General features: G+C 43.8%; 2 protein-coding genes across 3 annotated transcripts; one reads left to right on the forward strand and one right to left on the reverse strand.

Moving 5' to 3' along the window:
- The first annotated feature begins 18,315 nt into the window (after window positions 1-18,315).
- On the forward strand, window positions 18,316-20,569 carry LOC311120651 (proline-rich protein 5-like). The gene is made up of 2 exons (XM_084195235.1): window positions 18,316-18,521; window positions 18,819-20,569. Exons 1-2 carry the CDS (start codon window positions 18,497-18,499, stop codon window positions 19,442-19,444), a joined length of 651 nt encoding a protein of 216 aa, XP_084051361.1. The 5' UTR covers window positions 18,316-18,496; the 3' UTR covers window positions 19,445-20,569.
- Window positions 20,570-21,705: 1,136 nt separating this feature from the next.
- Window positions 21,706-25,173, reverse strand: LOC311120652 (protein PHTF2-like). Of its 2 annotated transcripts, none has more exons than XM_084195236.1 (4): window positions 25,064-25,173; window positions 24,667-24,762; window positions 24,339-24,464; window positions 21,706-24,178 (listed from the first exon to the last, which is right to left on the reverse strand). In XM_084195236.1, the coding sequence occupies exons 1-4, from the start codon at window positions 25,091-25,093 to the stop codon at window positions 24,158-24,160; spliced, it is 273 nt and encodes a 90-aa protein (XP_084051362.1). In that variant the 5' UTR covers window positions 25,094-25,173; the 3' UTR covers window positions 21,706-24,157. The 2 variants fall into 2 exon arrangements, with proteins under 2 accessions (XP_084051362.1, XP_084051363.1); XM_084195237.1 differs by having other exon boundaries at window positions 25,056-25,172.
- Window positions 25,174-25,395: the final 222 nt, after the last annotated feature.

Consider the following 25,395-nt stretch of genomic DNA (forward strand, 5'->3'; position numbering starts at 1 on the left):
GTTAGTGGCTCTCCTCAGACATACAGTTAGTGGCTCTCCTCAGACATACAGTTAGTTACTGGCTCTCCTCTGACATACAGTTAGTGGCTCTTCTCTGACATACAGTTAGTTACTGGATCTCCTCTGACATACAGTTAGTTACTGGCTCTCCTCAGACATACAGTTAGTTACTGGATCTCCTCTGACATACAGTTAGTTACTGGCTCTCCTCAGATATACAGTTAGTTACTGGATCTCCTCTGACATACAGTTATTTACTGGATCTCCTCTGACATACAGTTACTGGATCTCCTCTGACATACAGTTACTGGATCTCCTCTGACATACAGTTAGTGGCTCTCCTCTGACATACAGTTACTGGATCTCCTCTCACATACAGTAACTGGATCTCCTCTGACATACAGTTACTGGATCTCCTCTCACATACAGTTACTGGATCTCCTCTGATATACAGTTAGTTAGTGGCTCTCCTCAGACATACAGTTAGTTACTGGTTCTCCTCTGACATACAGTTACTGGCTCTCCTCAGACATACAGTTACTGGATCTCCTCTCACATACAGTTACTGGATCTCCTCTGATATATAGTTAGTTAGTGGCTCTCCTCAGACATACAGTTAGTTACTGGCTCTCCTCTGACATACAGTTACTGGCTCTCCTCAGACATACAGTTACTGGATCTCCTCTCACATACAGTTACTGGATCTCCTCTGATATACAGTTAGTTACTGGCTCTCCTCTGACATACAGTTACTGGATCTCCTCTGACATACAGTTACTGGATCTCCTCTGACATACAGTTACTGGATCTCCTCTGACATACAGTTACTGGATCTCCTCTCACATACAGTTACTGGATCTCCTCAGACATACAGTTAGTTACTGGATCTCCTCTGACATACAGTTACTGGATCTCCTCTGACATACAGTTAGTGGCTCTCCTCTGACATACAGTTACTGGATCTCCTCTCACATACAGCTACTGTCTCTCCTCAGACATACAGTTACTGGATCTCCTCTGACATACAGTTACTGGCTCTCCTCTCACATACAGTTACTGGATCTCCTCTGATATACAGTTAGTTACTGGATCTCCTCTGACATACAGTTAGTTACTGGATCTCCTCTGACATACAGTTACTGGATTTCCTCTGATATACAGTTAGTTACTGGATCTCCTCTGACATACAGTTAGTTACTGGATCTCCTCTGACACACAGTTAATTACTGGATCTCCTCTGACATACAGTTACTGGATCTCCTCTGACATACAGTTACTGGATCTCCTCTGACATACAGTTACTGGATCTCCTCAGACATACAGTTACTGGATCTCCTCTGACATACAGTTAGTTACTGGCTCTCCTCTGACATACAGTTAGTTACTGGATCTCCTCTGACATACAGTTACTGGATCTCCTCTCACATACAGTTACTGGATCTCCTCTGACATACAGTTAGTTACTGGCTCTCCTCTGAAATACAGTTACTGGCTCTCCTCTGATATACAGTTACTGGATCTCCTCTGACATACAGTTAGTTACTGGATCTCCTCTGACATACAGTTACTGGCTCTCCTCTGACATACAGTTACTGGATCTCCTGTGACATACAGTTAGTTACTGGATCTCCTCAGACATACAGTTTCTGGCTCTCCTCTGACATACAGTTAGTTTCTGGATCTCCTCTGACATACAGTTACTGGATCTCCTCAGACATACAGTTAGTTACTGGATCTCCTCTAACATACAGTTACTGGATCTCCTCAGACATACAGTTAGTTACTGGATCTCCTCAGACATACAGTTACTGGCTCTCCTCTGACATACAGTTACTGGATCTCCTCAGACATACAGTTAGTTACTGGATCTCCTCAGACATACAGTTAGTTACTGGCTCTCCTCAGACATACAGTTAGTTACTGGCTCTCCTCAGACATACAGTTAGTTACTGGCTCTCTTCTGACATACAGTTACTGGATCTCCTCAGACATACAGTTAGTTACTGGATCTCCTCAGACATACAGTTAGTGGCTCTCCTCAGACATACAGTTAGTTACTGGCGCTCCTCTGACATACAGTTACTGGATCTCCTCAGACATACAGTTAGTTACTGGATCTCCTCAGACATACAGTTAGTGGCTCTCCTCTGACATACAGTTAGTGGCTCTCCTCAGACATACAGTTAGTTACTGGCTCTCCTCTGACATACAGTTAGTTACTGGCTCTCCTCAGACATACAGTTAGTTACTGGCTCTCCTCAGACATACAGTTAGTTACTGGCTCTCCTCTGACATACAGTTACTGGATCTCCTCAGACATACAGTTAGTTACTGGATCTCCTCAGACATACAGTTAGTGGCTCTCCTCTGACATACAGTTAGTGGCTCTCCTCAGACATACAGTTAGTTACTGGCTCTCCTCTGACATACACTTACTGGATCTCCTCTGACATACAGTTAGTTACTGGATCTCCTCAGACATACAGTTAGTGGCTCTCCTCTGACATACAGTTAGTGGCTCTCCTCAGACAAACAGTTAGTTACTGGCTCTCCTCTGACATACAGTTACTGGCTCTCCTCTGACATACAGTTAGTTACTGGATCTCCTCTGACATACAGTTAGTTACTGGATCTCCTCTGACATACAGTTACTGGCTCTCCTCTGACATACAGTTAGTTACTGGCTCTCCTCAGATATACAGTTAGTTACTGGATCTCCTCTGACATACAGTTAGTTACTGGCTCTCCTCAGACATACAGTTAGTTACTGGATCTCCTCTGACATACAGTTACTGGCTCTCCTCTGACATACAGTTAGTTACTGGCTCTCCTCAGATCTACAGTTAGTTACTGGATCTCCTCTGACATACAGTTAGTTACTGGATCTCCTCTGACATACAGTTACTGGATCTCCTCTGACATACAGTTAGTGGCTCTCCTCTGACATACAGTTACTGGATCTCCTCTCACATACAGTTACTGGATCTCCTCTGACATACAGTTAGTTACTGGATCTCCTCAGACATACAGTTAGTTACTGGATCTCCTCTGACATACAGTTACTGGATCTCCTCTGACATACAGTTACTGGATCTCCTCTGACATACAGTTAGTGGCTCTCCTCTGACATACAGTTACTGGATCTCCTCTCACATACAGTAACTGGATCTCCTCTGACATACAGTTAGTGGCTCTCCTCTGACATACAGTTACTGGATCTCCTCTGACATACACTTACTGGATCTCCTCTGACATACAGTTAGTGGCTCTCCTCTGACATACAGTTACTGGATCTCCTTTCACATACAGTAACTGGATCTCCTCTGACATACAGTTAGTGGCTCTCCTCAGACATACAGTTAGTGGCTCTCCTCAGACATACAGTTAGTTACTGGCTCTCCTCTGACATACAGTTACTGGCTCTCCTCTGACATACAGTTAGTTACTGGATCTCCTCTGACATACAGTTAGTTACTGGCTCTCCTCAGACATACAGTTAGTTACTGGATCTCCTCTGACATACAGTTACTGGCTCTCCTCTGACATACAGTTAGTTACTGGCTCTCCTCAGATATACAGTTAGTTACTGGATCTCCTCTGACATACAGTTAGTTACTGGATCTCCTCTGACATACAGTTACTGGATCTCCTCTGACATACAGTTACTGGATCTCCTCTGACATACAGTTAGTGGCTCTCCTCTGACATACAGTTACTGGATCTCCTCTCACATACAGTAACTGGATCTCCTCTGACATACAGTTACTGGATCTCCTCTCACATACAGTTACTGGATCTCCTCTGATATACAGTTAGTTAGTGGCTCTCCTCAGACATACAGTTAGTTACTGGCTCTCCTCTGACATACAGTTACTGGCTCTCCTCAGACATACAGTTACTGGATCTCCTCTCACATACAGTTACTGGATCTCCTCTGATATATAGTTAGTTAGTGGCTCTCCTCAGACATACAGTTAGTTACTGGCTCTCCTCTGACATACAGTTACTGGCTCTCCTCAGACGTACAGTTACTGGATCTCCTCTCACATACAGTTACTGGATCTCCTCTGATATACAGTTAGTTACTGGCTCTCCTCTGACATACAGTTACTGGATCTCCTCTGACATACAGTTACTGGATCTCCTCTGACATACAGTTACTGGATCTCCTCTGACATACAGTTACTGGATCTCCTCTCACATACAGTTACTGGATCTCCTCAGACATACAGTTAGTTACTGGATCTCCTCTGACATACAGTTACTGGATCTCCTCTGACATACAGTTAGTGGCTCTCCTCTGACATACAGTTACTGGATCTCCTCTCACATACAGCTACTGTCTCTCCTCAGACATACAGTTACTGGATCTCCTCTGACATACAGTTACTGGCTCTCCTCTCACATACAGTTACTGGATCTCCTCTGATATACAGTTAGTTACTGGATCTCCTCTGACATACAGTTAGTTACTGGATCTCCTCTGACATACAGTTACTGGCTCTCCTCTCACATACAGTTACTGGATCTCCTCTGATATACAGTTAGTTACTGGATCTCCTCTGACATACAGTTAGTTACTGGATCTCCTCTGACATACAGTTACTGGATTTCCTCTGATATACAGTTAGTTACTGGATCTCCTCTGACATACAGTTAGTTACTGGATCTCCTCTGACATACAGTTAATTACTGGATCTCCTCTGACATACAGTTACTGGATCTCCTCTGACATACAGTTACTGGATCTCCTCTGACATACAGTTACTGGATCTCCTCTGACATACAGTTAGTTACTGGCTCTCCTCTGACATACAGTTAGTTACTGGATCTCCTCTGACATACAGTTACTGGATCTCCTCTCACATACAGTTACTGGATCTCCTCTGACATACAGTTAGTTACTGGCTCTCCTCTGACATACAGTTAGTTACTGGCTCTCCTCTGACATACAGTTAGTTACTGGCTCTCCTCAGACATACAGTTAGTTTCTGGCTCTCCTCTGACATACAGTTAGTTACTGGATCTCCTCTGACATACAGTTACTGGATCTCCTCTGACATACAGTTACTGGATCTCCTCTGACATACAGTTACTGGATCTCCTCTCACATACAGTTACTGGATCTCCTCAGACATACAGTTAGTTACTGGATCTCCTCTGACATACAGTTACTGGATCTCCTCTGACATACAGTTAGTGGCTCTCCTCTGACATACAGTTACTGGATCTCCTCTCACATACAGCTACTGTCTCTCCTCAGACATACAGTTACTGGATCTCCTCTGACATACAGTTACTGGCTCTCCTCTCACATACAGTTACTGGATCTCCTCTGATATACAGTTAGTTACTGGATCTCCTCTGACATACAGTTAGTTACTGGATCTCCTCTGACATACAGTTACTGGCTCTCCTCTGACATACAGTTACTGGCTCTCCTCTCACATACAGTTACTGGATCTCCTCTGATATACAGTTAGTTACTGGATCTCCTCTGACATACAGTTAGTTACTGGATCTCCTCTGACATACAGTTACTGGATTTCCTCTGATATACAGTTAGTTACTGGATCTCCTCTGACATACAGTTAGTTACTGGATCTCCTCTGACATACAGTTAATTACTGGATCTCCTCTGACATACAGTTACTGGATCTCCTCTGACATACAGTTAGTGGCTCTCCTCTGACATACAGTTACTGGATCTCCTCTCACATACAGTAACTGGATCTCCTCTGACATACAGTTAGTGGCTCTCCTCTGACATACAGTTACTGGATCTCCTCTGACATACACTTACTGGATCTCCTCTGACATACAGTTAGTGGCTCTCCTCTGACATACAGTTACTGGATCTCCTTTCACATACAGTAACTGGATCTCCTCTGACATACAGTTAGTGGCTCTCCTCAGACATACAGTTAGTGGCTCTCCTCAGACATACAGTTAGTTACTGGCTCTCCTCTGACATACAGTTACTGGCTCTCCTCTGACATACAGTTAGTTACTGGATCTCCTCTGACATACAGTTAGTTACTGGCTCTCCTCAGACATACAGTTAGTTACTGGATCTCCTCTGACATACAGTTACTGGCTCTCCTCTGACATACAGTTAGTTACTGGCTCTCCTCAGATATACAGTTAGTTACTGGATCTCCTCTGACATACAGTTAGTTACTGGATCTCCTCTGACATACAGTTACTGGATCTCCTCTGACATACAGTTACTGGATCTCCTCTGACATACAGTTAGTGGCTCTCCTCTGACATACAGTTACTGGATCTCCTCTCACATACAGTAACTGGATCTCCTCTGACATACAGTTACTGGATCTCCTCTCACATACAGTTACTGGATCTCCTCTGATATACAGTTAGTTAGTGGCTCTCCTCAGACATACAGTTAGTTACTGGCTCTCCTCTGACATACAGTTACTGGCTCTCCTCAGACATACAGTTACTGGATCTCCTCTCACATACAGTTACTGGATCTCCTCTGATATATAGTTAGTTAGTGGCTCTCCTCAGACATACAGTTAGTTACTGGCTCTCCTCTGACATACAGATACTGGCTCTCCTCAGACGTACAGTTACTGGATCTCCTCTCACATACAGTTACTGGATCTCCTCTGATATACAGTTAGTTACTGGCTCTCCTCTGACATACAGTTACTGGATCTCCTCTGACATACAGTTACTGGATCTCCTCTGACATACAGTTACTGGATCTCCTCTGACATACAGTTACTGGATCTCCTCTCACATACAGTTACTGGATCTCCTCAGACATACAGTTAGTTACTGGATCTCCTCTGACATACAGTTACTGGATCTCCTCTGACATACAGTTAGTGGCTCTCCTCTGACATACAGTTACTGGATCTCCTCTCACATACAGCTACTGTCTCTCCTCAGACATACAGTTACTGGATCTCCTCTGACATACAGTTACTGGCTCTCCTCTCACATACAGTTACTGGATCTCCTCTGATATACAGTTAGTTACTGGATCTCCTCTGACATACAGTTAGTTACTGGATCTCCTCTGACATACAGTTACTGGCTCTCCTCTCACATACAGTTACTGGATCTCCTCTGATATACAGTTAGTTACTGGATCTCCTCTGACATACAGTTAGTTACTGGATCTCCTCTGACATACAGTTACTGGATTTCCTCTGATATACAGTTAGTTACTGGATCTCCTCTGACATACAGTTAGTTACTGGATCTCCTCTGACATACAGTTAATTACTGGATCTCCTCTGACATACAGTTACTGGATCTCCTCTGACATACAGTTACTGGATCTCCTCTGACATACAGTTACTGGATCTCCTCTGACATACAGTTAGTTACTGGCTCTCCTCTGACATACAGTTAGTTACTGGATCTCCTCTGACATACAGTTACTGGATCTCCTCTCACATACAGTTACTGGATCTCCTCTGACATACAGTTAGTTACTGGCTCTCCTCTGACATACAGTTAGTTACTGGCTCTCCTCTGACATACAGTTAGTTACTGGCTCTCCTCAGACATACAGTTAGTTTCTGGCTCTCCTCTGACATACAGTTAGTTACTGGATCTCCTCTGACATACAGTTACTGGATCTCCTCTGACATACAGTTACTGGATCTCCTCTGACATACAGTTACTGGATCTCCTCTCACATACAGTTACTGGATCTCCTCAGACATACAGTTAGTTACTGGATCTCCTCTGACATACAGTTACTGGATCTCCTCTGACATACAGTTAGTGGCTCTCCTCTGACATACAGTTACTGGATCTCCTCTCACATACAGCTACTGTCTCTCCTCAGACATACAGTTACTGGATCTCCTCTGACATACAGTTACTGGCTCTCCTCTCACATACAGTTACTGGATCTCCTCTGATATACAGTTAGTTACTGGATCTCCTCTGACATACAGTTAGTTACTGGATCTCCTCTGACATACAGTTACTGGCTCTCCTCTGACATACAGTTACTGGCTCTCCTCTCACATACAGTTACTGGATCTCCTCTGATATACAGTTAGTTACTGGATCTCCTCTGACATACAGTTAGTTACTGGATCTCCTCTGACATACAGTTACTGGATTTCCTCTGATATACAGTTAGTTACTGGATCTCCTCTGACATACAGTTAGTTACTGGATCTCCTCTGACATACAGTTAATTACTGGATCTCCTCTGACATACAGTTACTGGATCTCCTCTGACATACAGTTACTGGATCTCCTCTGACATACAGTTACTGGATCTCCTCTGACATACAGTTAGTTACTGGCTCTCCTCTGACATACAGTTAGTTACTGGATCTCCTCTGACATACAGTTACTGGATCTCCTCTCACATACAGTTACTGGATCTCCTCTGACATACAGTTAGTTACTGGCTCTCCTCTGACATACAGTTAGTTACTGGCTCTCCTCTGACATACAGTTAGTTACTGGCTCTCCTCAGACATACAGTTAGTTACTGGCTCTCCTCAGACATACAGTTAGTTACTGGCTCTCCTCTGACATACAGTTACTGGATCTCCTCAGACATACAGTTAGTTACTGGATCTCCTCAGACATACAGTTAGTGGCTCTCCTCAGACATACAGTTAGTTACTGGCTCTCCTCTGACATACAGTTACTGGATCTCCTCAGACATACAGTTAGTTACTGGATCTCCTCAGACATACAGTTAGTGGCTCTCCTCTGACATACAGTTAGTGGCTCTCCTCAGACATACAGTTAGTTACTGGCTCTCCTCTGACATACAGTTAGTTACTGGCTCTCCTCAGACATACAGTTAGTTACTGGCTCTCCTCTGACATACAGTTAGTTACTGGCTCTCCTCTGACATACAGTTACTGGATCTCCTCAGACATACAGTTAGTTACTGGATCTCCTCAGACATACAGTTAGTGGCTCTCCTCTGACATACAGTTAGTGGCTCTCCTCAGACATACAGTTAGTTACTGGCTCTCCTCTGACATACAGTTACTGGATCTCCTCTGACACACAGTTAATTACTGGATCTCCTCTGACATACAGTTACTGGATCTCCTCTGACATACAGTTAGTGGCTCTCCTCTGACATACAGTTACTGGATCTCCTCTCACATACAGTAACTGGATCTCCTCTGACATACAGTTAGTGGCTCTCCTCAGACATACAGTTAGTGGCTCTCCTCAGACATACAGTTAGTTACTGGCTCTCCTCTGACATACAGTTAGTGGCTCTCCTCTGACATACAGTTAGTTACTGGATCTCCTCTGACATACAGTTAGTTACTGGCTCTCCTCAGACATACAGTTAGTTACTGGATCTCCTCTGACATACAGTTAGTTACTGGCTCTCCTCAGATATACAGTTAGTTACTGGATCTCCTCTGACATACAGTTAGTTACTGGATCTCCTCTGACATACAGTTACTGGATCTCCTCTGACATACAGTTACTGGATCTCCTCTGACATACAGTTATTGGCTCTCCTCTGACATACAGTTACTGGATCTCCTCTCACATACAGTAACTGGATCTCCTCTGACATACAGTTACTGGATCTCCTCTCACATACAGTTACTGGATCTCCTCTGATATACAGTTAGTTAGTGGCTCTCCTCAGACATACAGTTAGTTACTGGCTCTCCTCTGACATACAGTTACTGGCTCTCCTCAGACATACAGTTACTGGATCTCCTCTCACATACAGTTACTGGATCTCCTCTGATATATAGTTAGTTAGTGGCTCTCCTCAGACATACAGTTAGTTACTGGCTCTCCTCTGACATACAGTTACTGGCTCTCCTCAGACATACAGTTACTGGATCTCCTCTCACATACAGTTACTGGATCTCCTCTGATATACAGTTAGTTACTGGCTCTCCTCTGACATACAGTTACTGGATCTCCTCTGACATACAGTTACTGGATCTCCTCTGACATACAGTTACTGGATCTCCTCTGACATACAGTTACTGGATCTCCTCTCACATACAGTTACTGGATCTCCTCAGACATACAGTTAGTTACTGGATCTCCTCTGACATACAGTTACTGGATCTCCTCTGACATACAGTTAGTGGCTCTCCTCTGACATACAGTTACTGGATCTCCTCTCACATACAGCTACTGTCTCTCCTCAGACATACAGTTACTGGATCTCCTCTGACATACAGTTACTGGATCTCCTCTGACATACAGTTACTGGATCTCCTCTGACATACAGTTACTGGATCTCCTCTCACATACAGTTACTGGATCTCCTCAGACATACAGTTAGTTACTGGATCTCCTCTGACATACAGTTACTGGATCTCCTCTGACATACAGTTAGTGGCTCTCCTCTGACATACAGTTACTGGATCTCCTCTCACATACAGCTACTGTCTCTCCTCAGACATACAGTTACTGGATCTCCTCTGACATACAGTTACTGGCTCTCCTCTCACATACAGTTACTGGATCTCCTCTGATATACAGTTAGTTACTGGATCTCCTCTGACATACAGTTAGTTACTGGATCTCCTCTGACATACAGTTACTGGATTTCCTCTGATATACAGTTAGTTACTGGATCTCCTCTGACATACAGTTAGTTACTGGATCTCCTCTGACACACAGTTAATTACTGGATCTCCTCTGACATACAGTTACTGGATCTCCTCTGACATACAGTTACTGGATCTCCTCTGACATACAGTTACTGGATCTCCTCAGACATACAGTTACTGGATCTCCTCTGACATACAGTTAGTTACTGGATCTCCTCAGACATACAGTTAGTGGCTCTCCTCTGACATACAGTTAGTGGCTCTCCTCAGACATACAGTTAGTTACTGGCTCTCCTCTGACATACAGTTAGTTACTGGCTCTCCTCAGACATACAGTTAGTTACTGGCTCTCCTCAGACATACAGTTAGTTACTGGCTCTCCTCTGACATACAGTTACTGGATCTCCTCAGACATACAGTTAGTTACTGGATCTCCTCAGACATACAGTTAGTGGCTCTCCTCTGACATACAGTTAGTGGCTCTCCTCAGACATACAGTTAGTTACTGGCTCTCCTCTGACATACAGTTACTGGATCTCCTCTGACACACAGTTAATTACTGGATCTCCTCTGACATACAGTTACTGGATCTCCTCTGACATACAGTTAGTGGCTCTCCTCTGACATACAGTTACTGGATCTCCTCTCACATACTGTAACTGGATCTCCTCTGACATACAGTTAGTGGCTCTCCTCAGACATACAGTTAGTTACTGGCTCTCCTCTGACATACAGTTAGTGGCTCTTCTCTGACATACAGTTAGTTACTGGATCTCCTCTGACATACAGTTAGTTACTGGCTCTCCTCAGACATACAGTTAGTTACTGGATCTCCTCTGACATACAGTTAGTTACTGGCTCTCCTCAGATATACAGTTAGTTACTGGATCTCCTCTGACATACAGTTATTTACTGGATCTCCTCTGACATACAGTTACTGGATCTCCTCTGACATACAGTTACTGGATCTCCTCTGACATACAGTTAGTGGCTCTCCTCTGACATACAGTTACTGGATCTCCTCTCACATACAGTAACTGGATCTCCTCTGACATACAGTTACTGGATCTCCTCTCACATACAGTTACTGGATCTCCTCTGATATACAGTTAGTTAGTGGCTCTCCTCAGACATACAGTTAGTTACTGGCTCTCCTCTGACATACAGTTACTGGCTCTCCTCAGACATACAGTTACTGGATCTCCTCTCACATACAGTTACTGGATCTCCTCTGATATATAGTTAGTTAGTGGCTCTCCTCAGACATACAGTTAGTTACTGGCTCTCCTCTGACATACAGTTACTGGCTCTCCTCAGACATACAGTTACTGGATCTCCTCTCACATACAGTTACTGGATCTCCTCTGATATACAGTTAGTTACTGGCTCTCCTCTGACATACAGTTACTGGATCTCCTCTGACATACAGTTACTGGATCTCCTCTGACATACAGTTACTGGATCTCCTCTGACATACAGTTACTGGATCTCCTCTCACATACAGTTACTGGATCTCCTCAGACATACAGTTAGTTACTGGATCTCCTCTGACATACAGTTACTGGATCTCCTCTGACATACAGTTAGTGGCTCTCCTCTGACATACAGTTACTGGATCTCCTCTCACATACAGCTACTGTCTCTCCTCAGACATACAGTTACTGGATCTCCTCTGACATACAGTTACTGGCTCTCCTCTCACATACAGTTACTGGATCTCCTCTGATATACAGTTAGTTACTGGATCTCCTCTGACATACAGTTAGTTACTGGATCTCCTCTGACATACAGTTACTGGATTTCCTCTGATATACAGTTAGTTACTGGATCTCCTCTGACATACAGTTAGTTACTGGATCTCCTCTGACACACAGTTAATTACTGGATCTCCTCTGACATACAGTTACTGGATCTCCTCTGACATACAGTTACTGGATCTCCTCTGACATACAGTTACTGGATCTCCTCAGACATACAGTTACTGGATCTCCTCAAACATACAGTTAGTTACTGGCTCTCCTCTGACATACAGTTAGTTACTGGATCTCCTCTGACATACAGTTACTGGATCTCCTCTCACATACAGTTACTGGATCTCCTCTGACATACAGTTAGTTACTGGCTCTCCTCTGAAATACAGTTACTGGCTCTCCTCTGATATACAGTTACTGGATCTCCTCTGACATACAGTTAGTTACTGGATCTCCTCTGACATACAGTTACTGGCTCTCCTCTGACATACAGTTACTGGATCTCCTGTGACATACAGTTAGTTACTGGATCTCCTCAGACATACAGTTTCTGGCTCTCCTCTGACATACAGTTAGTTTCTGGATCTCCTCTGACATACAGTTACTGGATCTCCTCAGACATACAGTTAGTTACTGGATCTCCTCTAACATACAGTTACTGGATCTCCTCAGACATACAGTTAGTTACTGGATCTCCTCAGACATACAGTTACTGGCTCTCCTCTGACATACAGTTACTGGATCTCCTCAGACATACAGTTAGTTACTGGATCTCCTCAGACATACAGTTAGTTACTGGCTCTCCTCAGACATACAGTTAGTTACTGGCTCTCCTCAGACATACAGTTAGTTACTGGCTCTCTTCTGACATACAGTTACTGGATCTCCTCAGACATACAGTTAGTTACTGGATCTCCTCAGACATACAGTTAGTGGCTCTCCTCAGACATACAGTTAGTTACTGGCGCTCCTCTGACATACAGTTACTGGATCTCCTCAGACATACAGTTAGTTACTGGATCTCCTCAGACATACAGTTAGTGGCTCTCCTCTGACATACAGTTAGTGGCTCTCCTCAGACATACAGTTAGTTACTGGCTCTCCTCTGACATACAGTTAGTTACTGGCTCTCCTCAGACATACAGTTAGTTACTGGCTCTCCTCAGACATACAGTTAGTTACTGGCTCTCCTCTGACATACAGTTACTGGATCTCCTCAGACATACAGTTAGTTACTGGATCTCCTCAGACATACAGTTAGTGGCTCTCCTCTGACATACAGTTAGTGGCTCTCCTCAGACATACAGTTAGTTACTGGCTCTCCTCTGACATACACTTACTGGATCTCCTCTGACATACAGTTAGTTACTGGATCTCCTCAGACATACAGTTAGTGGCTCTCCTCTGACATACAGTTAGTGGCTCTCCTCAGACAAACAGTTAGTTACTGGCTCTCCTCTGACATACAGTTACTGGCTCTCCTCTGACATACAGTTAGTTACTGGATCTCCTCTGACATACAGTTAGTTACTGGATCTCCTCTGACATACAGTTACTGGCTCTCCTCTGACATACAGTTAGTTACTGGCTCTCCTCAGATATACAGTTAGTTACTGGATCTCCTCTGACATACAGTTAGTTACTGGCTCTCCTCAGACATACAGTTAGTTACTGGATCTCCTCTGACATACAGTTACTGGCTCTCCTCTGACATACAGTTAGTTACTGGCTCTCCTCAGATCTACAGTTAGTTACTGGATCTCCTCTGACATACAGTTAGTTACTGGATCTCCTCTGACATACAGTTACTGGATCTCCTCTGACATACAGTTAGTGGCTCTCCTCTGACATACAGTTACTGGATCTCCTCTCACATACAGTTACTGGATCTCCTCTGACATACAGTTAGTTACTGGATCTCCTCAGACATACAGTTAGTTACTGGATCTCCTCTGACATACAGTTACTGGATCTCCTCTGACATACAGTTACTGGATCTCCTCTGACATACAGTTAGTGGCTCTCCTCTGACATACAGTTACTGGATCTCCTCTCACATACAGTAACTGGATCTCCTCTGACATACAGTTAGTGGCTCTCCTCTGACATACAGTTACTGGATCTCCTCTGACATACACTTACTGGATCTCCTCTGACATACAGTTAGTGGCTCTCCTCTGACATACAGTTACTGGATCTCCTTTCACATACAGTAACTGGATCTCCTCTGACATACAGTTAGTGGCTCTCCTCAGACATACAGTTAGTGGCTCTCCTCAGACATACAGTTAGTTACTGGCTCTCCTCTGACATACAGTTACTGGCTCTCCTCTGACATACAGTTAGTTACTGGATCTCCTCTGACATACAGTTAGTTACTGGCTCTCCTCAGACATACAGTTAGTTACTGGATCTCCTCTGACATACAGTTACTGGCTCTCCTCTGACATACAGTTAGTTACTGGCTCTCCTCAGATATACAGTTAGTTACTGGATCTCCTCTGACATACAGTTAGTTACTGGATCTCCTCTGACATACAGTTACTGGATCTCCTCTGACATACAGTTACTGGATCTCCTCTGACATACAGTTAGTGGCTCTCCTCTGACATACAGTTACTGGATCTCCTCTCACATACAGTAACTGGATCTCCTCTGACATACAGTTACTGGATCTCCTCTCACATACAGTTACTGGATCTCCTCTGATATACAGTTAGTTAGTGGCTCTCCTCAGACATACAGTTAGTTACTGGCTCTCCTCTGACATACAGTTACTGGCTCTCCTCAGACATACAGTTACTGGATCTCCTCTCACATACAGTTACTGGATCTCCTCTGATATATAGTTAGTTAGTGGCTCTCCTCAGACATACAGTTAGTTACTGGCTCTCCTCTGACATACAGTTACTGGCTCTCCTCAGACGTACAGTTACTGGATCTCCTCTCACATACAGTTACTGGATCTCCTCTGATATACAGTTAGTTACTGGCTCTCCTCTGACATACAGTTACTGGATCTCCTCTGACATACAGTTACTGGATCTCCTCTGACATACAGTTACTGGATCTCCTCTGACATACAGTTACTGGATCTCCTCTCACATACAGTTACTGGATCTCCTCAGACATACAGTTAGTTACTGGATCTCCTCTGACATACAGTTACTGGATCTCCTCTGACATACAGTTAGTGGCTCTCCTCTGACATACAGTTACTGGATCTCCTCTCACATACAGCTACTGTCTCTCCTCAGACATACAGTTACTGGATCTCCTCTGACATACAGTTACTGGCTCTCCTCTCACATACAGTTACTGGATCTCCTCTGATATACAGTTAGTTACTGGATCTCCTCTGACATACAGTTAGTTACTGGATCTCCTCTGACATACAGTTACTGGCTCTCCTCTGACATACAGTTACTGGCTCTCCTCTCACATACAGTTACTGGATCTCCTCTGATATACAGTTAGTTACTGGATCTCCTCTGACATACAGTTAGTTACTGGATCTCCTCTGACATACAGTTACTGGATTTCCTCTGATATACAGTTAGTTACTGGATCTCCTCTGACATACAGTTAGTTACTGGATCTCCTCTGACATACAGTTAATTACTGGATCTCCTCTGACATACAGTTACTGGATCTCCTCTGACATACAGTTACTGGATCTCCTCTGACATACAGTTACTGGATCTCCTCTGACATACAGTTAGTTACTGGCTCTCCTCTGACATACAGTTAGTTACTGGATCTCCTCTGACATACAGTTACTGGATCTCCTCTCACATACAGTTACTGGATCTCCTCTGACATACAGTTAGTTACTGGCTCTCCTCTGACATACAGTTAGTTACTGGCTCTCCTCTGACATACAGTTAGTTACTGGCTCTCCTCAGACATACAGTTAGTTTCTGGCTCTCCTCTGACATACAGTTAGTTACTGGATCTCCTCTGACATACAGTTACTGGATCTCCTCTGACATACAGTTACTGGATCTCCTCTGACATACAGTTACTGGATCTCCTCTCACATACAGTTACTGGATCTCCTCAGACATACAGTTAGTTACTGGATCTCCTCTGACATACAGTTACTGGATCTCCTCTGACATACAGTTAGTGGCTCTCCTCTGACATACAGTTACTGGATCTCCTCTCACATACAGCTACTGTCTCTCCTCAGACATACAGTTACTGGATCTCCTCTGACATACAGTTACTGGCTCTCCTCTCACATACAGTTACTGGATCTCCTCTGATATACAGTTAGTTACTGGATCTCCTCTGACATACAGTTAGTTACTGGATCTCCTCTGACATACAGTTACTGGCTCTCCTCTGACATACAGTTACTGGCTCTCCTCTCACATACAGTTACTGGATCTCCTCTGATATACAGTTAGTTACTGGATCTCCTCTGACATACAGTTAGTTACTGGATCTCCTCTGACATACAGTTACTGGATTTCCTCTGATATACAGTTAGTTACTGGATCTCCTCTGACATACAGTTAGTTACTGGATCTCCTCTGACATACAGTTAATTACTGGATCTCCTCTGACATACAGTTACTGGATCTCCTCTGACATACAGTTACTGGATCTCCTCTGACATACAGTTACTGGATCTCCTCTGACATACAGTTAGTTACTGGCTCTCCTCTGACATACAGTTAGTTACTGGATCTCCTCTGACATACAGTTACTGGATCTCCTCTCACATACAGTTACTGGATCTCCTCTGACATACAGTTAGTTACTGGCTCTCCTCTGACATACAGTTAGTTACTGGCTCTCCTCTGACATACAGTTAGTTACTGGCTCTCCTCAGACATACAGTTAGTTTCTGGCTCTCCTCTGACATACAGTTAGTTACTGGATCTCCTCAGACATACAGTTACTGGATCTCCTCTGACATACAGTTACTGGCTCTCCTCTGACATACAGTTAGTTACTGGCTCTCCTCTGACATACAGTTACTGGATCTCCTCTGACATACAGTTACTGGATCTCCTCTGACATACAGTTACTGGATCTCCTCAGGCATACAGTTACTGGCTCTCCTCTGACATACAGTTACTGGATCTCCTCTGACATACAGTTAGTTTCTGGCTCTCTTCTGACATACAGTTAGTTACTGGATCTCCTCAGACATACAGTTACTGGATCTCCTCTGGCATACAGTTACTGGCTCTCCTCTGACATACAGTTAGTTACTGGCTCTCCTCTGACATACAGTTACTGGATCTCCTCTGACATACAGTTACTGGATCTCCTCAGACATACAGTTACTGGCTCTCCTCTGACATACAGTTACTGGATCTCCTCTGACATACAGTTAGTTACTGGATCTCCTCTGACATACAGTTAGTTACTGGATCTCCTCTGACATACAGTTACTGGCTCTCCTCAGACATACAGTTAGTTACTGGATCTCCTCTGACATACAGTTAGTTACTGGATCTCCTCTGACATACAGTTAGTTACTGGATCTCCTCTGACATACAGTTACTGGCTCTCCTCAGACATACAATTAGTTACTGGATCTCCTCTGACATACAGTTAGTTAGTGGATCTCCTCTGACATAGTTACTGGATCTCCTCAGACATTGTGTGTGTGTGTGTGTCTGTTTCTTCCAAGGTGTCCATCAGTCTAAAGGAGTGACTGAGGACTAACTGTGATGTGTGTATGTGTTCCAGGGTGTCCATGAGTCTAAAGGAGTGACTGAGGACTAACTGTGATGTGTGTATGTGTTCCAGGGTGTCCATCAGTCTAAAGGAGTGACTGAGGACTAACTCTGATGTGTGTATGTGTTCCAGGGTGTCCATGAGTCTAAAGGAGTGACTGAGGACTAACTGTGATGTGTGTATGTGTTCCAGGGTGTCCATCAGTCTAAAGGAGTGACTGAGGACTAACTGTGATGTGTGTATGTGTTCCAGAGTGTCCATGAGTCTAAAGGAGTGACTGAGGACTAACTGTGATGTGTGTATGTGTTCCAGGGTGTCCATCAGTCTAAAGGAGTGACTGAGGACTAACTGTGATGTGTGTATGTGTTCCAGGGTGTCCATGAGTCTAAAGGAGTGACTGAGGACTACCTGCGTCTGGAAGCTTTGGTTCAGAAGGTGGTGTCTCCCTACCTGGGAACCCACGGCCTCTACTCCAACGACGGATCCTCAATGCACTACTCCTCCTGCGTACTGGGTAGTTAGACTAATACTCATACAGCTAAATGATTTAGATTTCATCATGCATGATTTGTACTCTCCATTCACAGCTGTTCAACTGATGTGTTGTTAGTTTCCTGTGTAATACTGATGTGTTGTTAGTTTCCTGTGTAATACTGATGTGTTGTTAGTTTCCTGTGTAATACTGATCTGTTGTTAGTTTGGAACTTCTGTCTTGTTTTCACCTCTCCCTCCCTCTCTTCTCCCTGCATCTCACCACTTCTTTCTCTCCTTCACTCATCCCTCTTCTTCCCTCCTCCCATCCCCTCTCCAGAAAAACGTCTGCAGCGGCGGTGGCTCAAGCCAGGCGACGCCCCCTCAAAGAACCTGGTGGTCCGCTCCAAGTCCTACAATGTGCCCATGTTGACACCTGTGGTGGAGTATGATGCCGAGACAGGCTCCGTGAGCAGCATGGGCATCCGCCGCCATTCCATCTGCGAGATGACTTCCTGTCTGGAAGAAGGCGCCACCACCGACATCACCACCAGTTCCTCCCTGGCCTCCGCGGCCCAGCCGGGCCTCTCCTGCCTGGAGCAGGAGCTCAGCCTGACAGCGGTGGGAGGTGGTGGAAGTCTGGATCTCTGTGGGTCTTTGGGGTCCCACCTCCAGCCCTCCATCCCCTCACCCTCCATCTTCCAGGACTCCCACTCCCCTGGACCCTTCCTCCACGGCGGGGGGGAGTCGATAGTGTCCCCCTCGGTTCTGTGTCAGGCCCGCTCTGGTTCGGAGACGGGGTCTATCCCCAGCTGTTCCTCCAGCCCGGAGACGGTGGTAGATCAGATACTAGACTCTATGGATTCTGACCCTGATGGCATCTTCATAGACTTCTCCCACAACAGCTGCTCAGACTCTTCATCCTCTGGTTACAGCAGGGAGAGTGGTAGACAGAGCATGGTGTAATTTGGGGTTGCCAAATTCTGGTAACTTTTCCAAAATCCCCAGGTTTTTTCAAAATCCCAGTTGGATGATCTCGGATTGCTTGCTTATTCAATACTGATTTCTGGAAACTCTGGGAATAGTGGAAAAGTTTCTGGAGGTTTGCAGCCCTACTTCTGATGGATCTAAAGGGAATATCACAAATACTGGCACCATCGGTACCCCACACACACCGTTGTCTCTAAAAACACACCGCTCTTTCTAGGGTCTCTTTTTCATGGAATATTTCTACAGTAAACTCCCTTTTATGAAATAATTTTTCTTGCTTGATTTTCACTTCTTGTGCTTCATTTGGAGGATAAACTGTACTATGTGTTTGTATTACTGATGCTCAGTGACTGACATCTCTGAAACAGTCTGAGGTGTCTCTTCAAGTCTTATGAAAGGTCCAGTGGAAAGGAGGAGAGATCAATCAGCACTAGCTGCGCTCTCTGGGATGACCCCCACCTGGTTCACCAGAGGTCATGAGTTCACTGCTTTCTCAACTTGTCTCTTGTTCAGGTGTCAGTGGTAGTGGTGAGGAGATAGATAGGATTCCAGTGTTCACGTGTCTCATTTTAAGCAGTAGGCATCATGTAGGCCTGGGTGAGATTTCTGCCACATTCATCTGTGGCTGGGCTTTTGTCTCGGCTTTAACATTGCCCCCGTGTGGACGGGATGTGCAAGTGTCTGCGGCGCCAGAGTCAAATCTCAATGTCAAAAACAAAGAAATGTGTTTGACACGTGAAGGAGCTGGTGGCTCAGTGGTAAGGATTTCGCCCCATAAGCATGGAGTTGTATGTTCGATTCCTGGCAAAGCCTTGAGGACTGTGACAACTGATGGGCGTTTCCCCTCTTGTGAACAGCAGCAGTTATGGAGGAAAAACAGTCTACTTTTTCAGAGGTTTGTGAACACAACACACCCTGATCCAGAGCTGTGACTGAACCAGCAACATATGGGGTGAGATCTTTACACCAGAGCCACAGACTCCTTCACATTATGAACATTTCTCTTTGTAATTTTGACGTTGACAATTGCAGAAATGTTCACAAAAACCCATAACCTTGAACCTCAAAGCCACAGACTCTCACACTTCAAGCTCTACTTACTAGGATCCAAATAGTTAAACTCATGCCTTCTCTCTCAACTAATGATTTAGTATCACGTCTGAAATTATTATGATCGTTTGTATTCTAAATTACTTTGTATGACACAGTCATGTACAGCTATGGAGTTGGCTTTATGAACGTATTGCTGTTAATTATTGTAGCGCTTGATGGACAAGTCATTATGATTTGGTCGCTGGTTCTAATCGAAAGGTCGCTGGTTCTAATCCCCGAGCCGACTAGGTGAAAAATCTGTCGATGTGCCCTTGAGCAAGGCACTTAACCCTAATTGCTCCTGTAAGTCGCTCTGGATAAGAGCGTCTGCTAAATGACCAAAAATAAAAAATAAAAATAAATAAATAAAATTTGATCTCATGATTATGTTCAACTGAACCTCAACTCAAACTTGACATTTAATGCAGAAGTTTTTTGGTCTGTTCATTTTTTTAAACGAAGATTATGGGCTTGATTCAATCCGTAGCGCTGAAGATATACGGAATAGCACGATTAAAATTTTAGACTGACCCGACAGTCTCTGCAAACATTGCCTTTACATTTCAATGGCGCTATACAGGGGATCTCCAGCGCTATGGATTGAACCGAGCCCTAACATTGCCTAAATAGCAAGTATCACACATGATTATCCTACAAGTAAAATTTGTATACAGATTTTTAATAAGATGAATGACTTTCTACAGGTCTTTTCTTTTTGTGACAACCATTGGTCCTGTTCAGGCTGATGTGTATCCTGATAGATATTACGGTTGACATTATTTATATGTCAGTTTATGTCAATGATGATTCCCATCAAGACATACGATGGCTTGATTTGATCCGAGTGTCTCTACAAGGGGTGGTATACATGAAGAAATGTAATGTATATGAAATATGTTTTAAGTTAAGAAAGTGATCTGCAAGGAATGAATTATGGGTTTGCATCCCAAATGGCACCTTATTCCTTACGTAGTGCACTACTTTTTAACAGGACCCATAGAGGTCTGGTCAAAAGTAGTGCACTATATAGGGAACAGGTATTGGTATGCAGCCATGATGAAATCTAAACTGTTGTTTCGCTCATATGATGTATGTATGTATGGTTTGACAATGATGAAATGCAGTATGGAGGAAGAAACTAAAAGTTGAGTCTGTGACACAACAATGTCCATTTTTATTTTTCTTATAAACACCTAGAACTGATAAAACAGACCAGCTCACAAAAAGTAGTTTTTTTTTCCTTCAACATAAATATGCAGACTTCCTTTGAAAACGGAATCACAACGCAAACAAATGTGCGTCTGAAATGCCACCCTATTCCCTATATAGTGCACTACTTTTGACCAGGGTTCTGGTCAAAAGTAGTGCACTAGGGATTAGGGTGCTATTTCGGACACGTTCAGAGTAATTTTCTAAATAAATTTTTCAGACTCAAGTAACAGCAAATTGTTTCTTTTCTCTCACAACTACAAAAAATGAGTAACCATCTTTACAACAAAAAGAAAGAAAAAAAGCCCAATGCCAGAGAAAGAAAAAGAAGCAACATCAAAAAAAAAAATGTTTTGCGTGTTAATAATACAGTATTTTCCAGCAAATAAAAAGCACTATGGTCATCTTCACACAGACTGAGCCACGCCAAAAAGAACAACTACATTGAAACATGTAACATTTTAGATTTACACTACTTTAAAGTGCACATTGTCAGGCATTCCAAACTGTAGCGGCGAACATCGAGTGTGTACAGCGACTAAGACCTAGGACCTCTTTGTTCTAAATGTAATACAAACACTTTCAGTCTGTGTAGCGCTACGAGTTATTGCTTGAAATACAGTCCAACCATTGAAATAACTCAAATTAAAGCCATGCAATGTAAAATAGTAAAAAGGGAAGGTCAGAAAAAGCAACGTTTTGACTGGGTTGTGACGATGGCTTACATGCCTGAATAGTAATAGTGAACCTGACTGCACACATCACTCAGTGTCTGGTTTAGAAAATAGGCTTGGGAGTACAGAAGCCAATACTGAATGGCATCACCATAAAAAGCTGTGACCCCACTCCCTCAAGGTCTCAGGGGGACTTGGAGTATGCAAGAAACACATTTCCATTACACACTCGTACAAGTGTGTAACAGGACAAATATAAGCCCCCCCCCCCCAATAAAAAAAAAAAAAAAACATAGTTAACAACGTTCATGTAGTTGTCAGTCACACACCGTTTAGTTTTGGCTAGCAGGCCTGGATCAAATACAATTACATTTCTGTATTTGATATACAGCAGTTGGTTAGGTTTGGATATTCCCATCCAGCCAGTACTGTACCTCCCATCCAGCCAGTACTGTACCTCCCATCCAGCCAGTACTGTACCTCCCATCCAGCCAGTACTGTACTGTACCTCCCATCCAGCCAGTACTGTACCTCCCATCCAGCCAGTACTGTACCTCCCATCCAGCCAGTACTGTACCTCCCATCCAGCCAGTACTGTACCTCCCATCCAGCCAGTACTGTACCTCCCATCCAGCCAGTACTGTACCTCCCATCCAGCCAGTACTGTACCTCCCATCCAGCCAGTACTGTACCTCCCATCCAGCCAGTACTGTACCTCCCATCCAGCCAGTACTGTACCTCCCATCCAGCCAGTACTGTACCTCCCATCCAGCCAGTACTGTACCTCCCATCCAGCCAGTACTGTACCTCCCATCCAGCCAGTACAGTACTGTACCTCCCATCCAGCCAGTACTGTACCTCCCATCCAGCCAGTACAGTACTGTACCTCCCATCCAGCCAGTACTGTACCTCCCATCCAGCCAGTACTGTACCTCCCATCCAGCCAGTACACCTCCCATCCAGCCAGTACAGTACCTCACCTATTTTCTCACCAATGGTCTCTGATGTGTTCTGATCCTGCCTCTGTCTATCCACAACAGCTGTCACTTAGCTTATCATTATAAACTCCAAACACATAGAAACATTGTTCATCTATTCTTGAACTTTGGTATACCGTTGTTGATGTCAAAAGCAAAAAAAAAAAGCCTACATTGAATTTACCAGGAAGTAAAACCTGTGGGTATGTATGTAGGCTTTAAAGCACATGATTATTATTACAGTCCGTCTATGATCTGAAACAACTGCTCGTTGCAGTTCTCACAGTGAAATGACTGTGTGTGTGTGGGTGGGTCACAGTCGTGAAACTAAAGAGCTGCATTATAATGTGCATTGTACTAACTAGTCTGAAGTGATGGAACTCTTTTACCTATTTTATTGTCTTTTTAACTGAATTGTCATCTTGCTGTTTTTCGATCCCATCCCTCTGAGAACACAAAACCTGTATAGCTTAAAATAACTTTTTGAACAATTAAAACATTTCGTAACGTTTTTTCTAAAACAAAATATGAAGAAAAAAACTAAAATACTGAAAGGGTAAAATAAATATATCTTGAATTGCACAAGTGAAATGTAAGCACTCTGATATGAACAGGGCTGTGTGTCAGTCCATAGATACAGGGAAGCCCAGTCAGTCAGTGAGCGAAAGGAGAACAACGCCCTCGTGTGGTGAGAGAATATCTTCCAGAGAGCCAACTGTGTCCTGATCAGCTTACTGTCATGATTTGATCTTCCAGAGCTGAGGACAGAAAAGTATGGTAAGTTCTTCCTTCATACTGATATCTACACACTCAACAAATCAACTCCATTTTATTTAAAATAAACTGGTGCATAAGTAGTAGTACTACACGCATGCACGGACACACAGTCTCAAACACACACACACTCCTGTGTGTTACCTTCAGGTTGAAGCCCAGTAGATCACTGATGACCCCAGACACAGCAGACAGGATGACCACCTGGGTGATGTTGTAGAGCAGCGGGTTCATCGTCAGACCATACAGCCTGAACGGAGCATCCAACTCCTGGGGAGGGGGGAGGAGATGGAGGGAGAGAGAGATGAATGAAAGGAGATGATAAAGAGGTAATAATAGAGAGAGAGAGAGAGAGTGGAAGAGAGAGGAAGACGGACGAGAGAGAGGAAGAGAGAGAGAGAGAGAGAGAGAATAGAGAGAGAGAGAGAGAGAATAGAGAGAGAGAGAGAGAGAATAGAGAGATGGACCGTACCTTCAATAGTTTGGTGGCCAGCTTCAGTACGTTGTTGACTAATGTCAGATCCTCCTTCTTGTTTGGTTTCTTCTCCATCTTCAGGTACAGATTGATCTGGTGAAAACAGCTGGTCAACAAAATGGAAAATCCACCCCAAACCACTAATTCCTTTAATTTACAGTGTTAAATAACACTAATATGTGAGAACACTATTTTGTTGGTAGCAACATGGAAAATCGTTGTGGAAATCTGTTGCAGCTCAAATCGACTACAAAATCCACAATACAATGCTCTCTCTATGGGCTGGCTGGCTAGCTAGCTAGCTAGCAAGCAAACATAGCTACACACAATAATACCAAAGACAATATCAGCATGTAAAGTAGCTAGTTAGCTGTGAAATCGCTTACAATCTCACCATGTTCAACCTGCAGACGGAATCTGACATTCGTAACGGCAGATATACTTTTGAGGAGATGGGAAACGTTGCCCGTGCTACCTCAATGGGCCGCGCGATGCATTCTGGGTGATTCTAGGACACCGAACGCTCTCCTTCAGGAGGGAATGGGAGTCTATTGGGCGCTAGCTCAAAAACACATCAGCACGAATTACGTCAACAAGAAGTACAACATTACAAATATTTTCCAATATGTGAGATAATTAACGTGATATCTGGAATATCGTATTGCTTTGGAATCGTGACATTAAGTACTTTCGAGGAAAATAGGTACGTTTCCCGACATATACGCG

This window comes from Coregonus lavaretus (genome assembly GCF_964263955.1).
Source record: "Coregonus lavaretus genome assembly, contig: HAP1_SCAFFOLD_6268, whole genome shotgun sequence".
NCBI classification, from domain to species: domain Eukaryota; kingdom Metazoa; phylum Chordata; class Actinopteri; order Salmoniformes; family Salmonidae; genus Coregonus; species Coregonus lavaretus.

Excerpts from the sequence above, each read along its gene's own strand:
- LOC311120651 (XM_084195235.1), top strand. The coding sequence starts at position 18,497 with ATGCACTACTCCTCCTGCGTACTGG. Across the intron at positions 18,522-18,818 it reads CTACTCCTCCTGCGTACTGG|AAAAACGTCTGCAGCGGCGG; the intron begins GTAGTTAGACTA and ends TCCCCTCTCCAG.
- LOC311120652 (XM_084195236.1), bottom strand. The coding sequence starts at position 25,093 with ATGTCAGATTCCGTCTGCAGGTTGAACATG. Across the intron at positions 24,465-24,666 it reads TGGCCACCAAACTATTGAAG|GAGTTGGATGCTCCGTTCAG; the intron begins GTACGGTCCATC and ends CCCCCTCCCCAG. Across the intron at positions 24,179-24,338 it reads TACTGGGCTTCAACCTGAAG|CTCTGGAAGATCAAATCATG; the intron begins GTAACACACAGG and ends TTCTGTCCTCAG.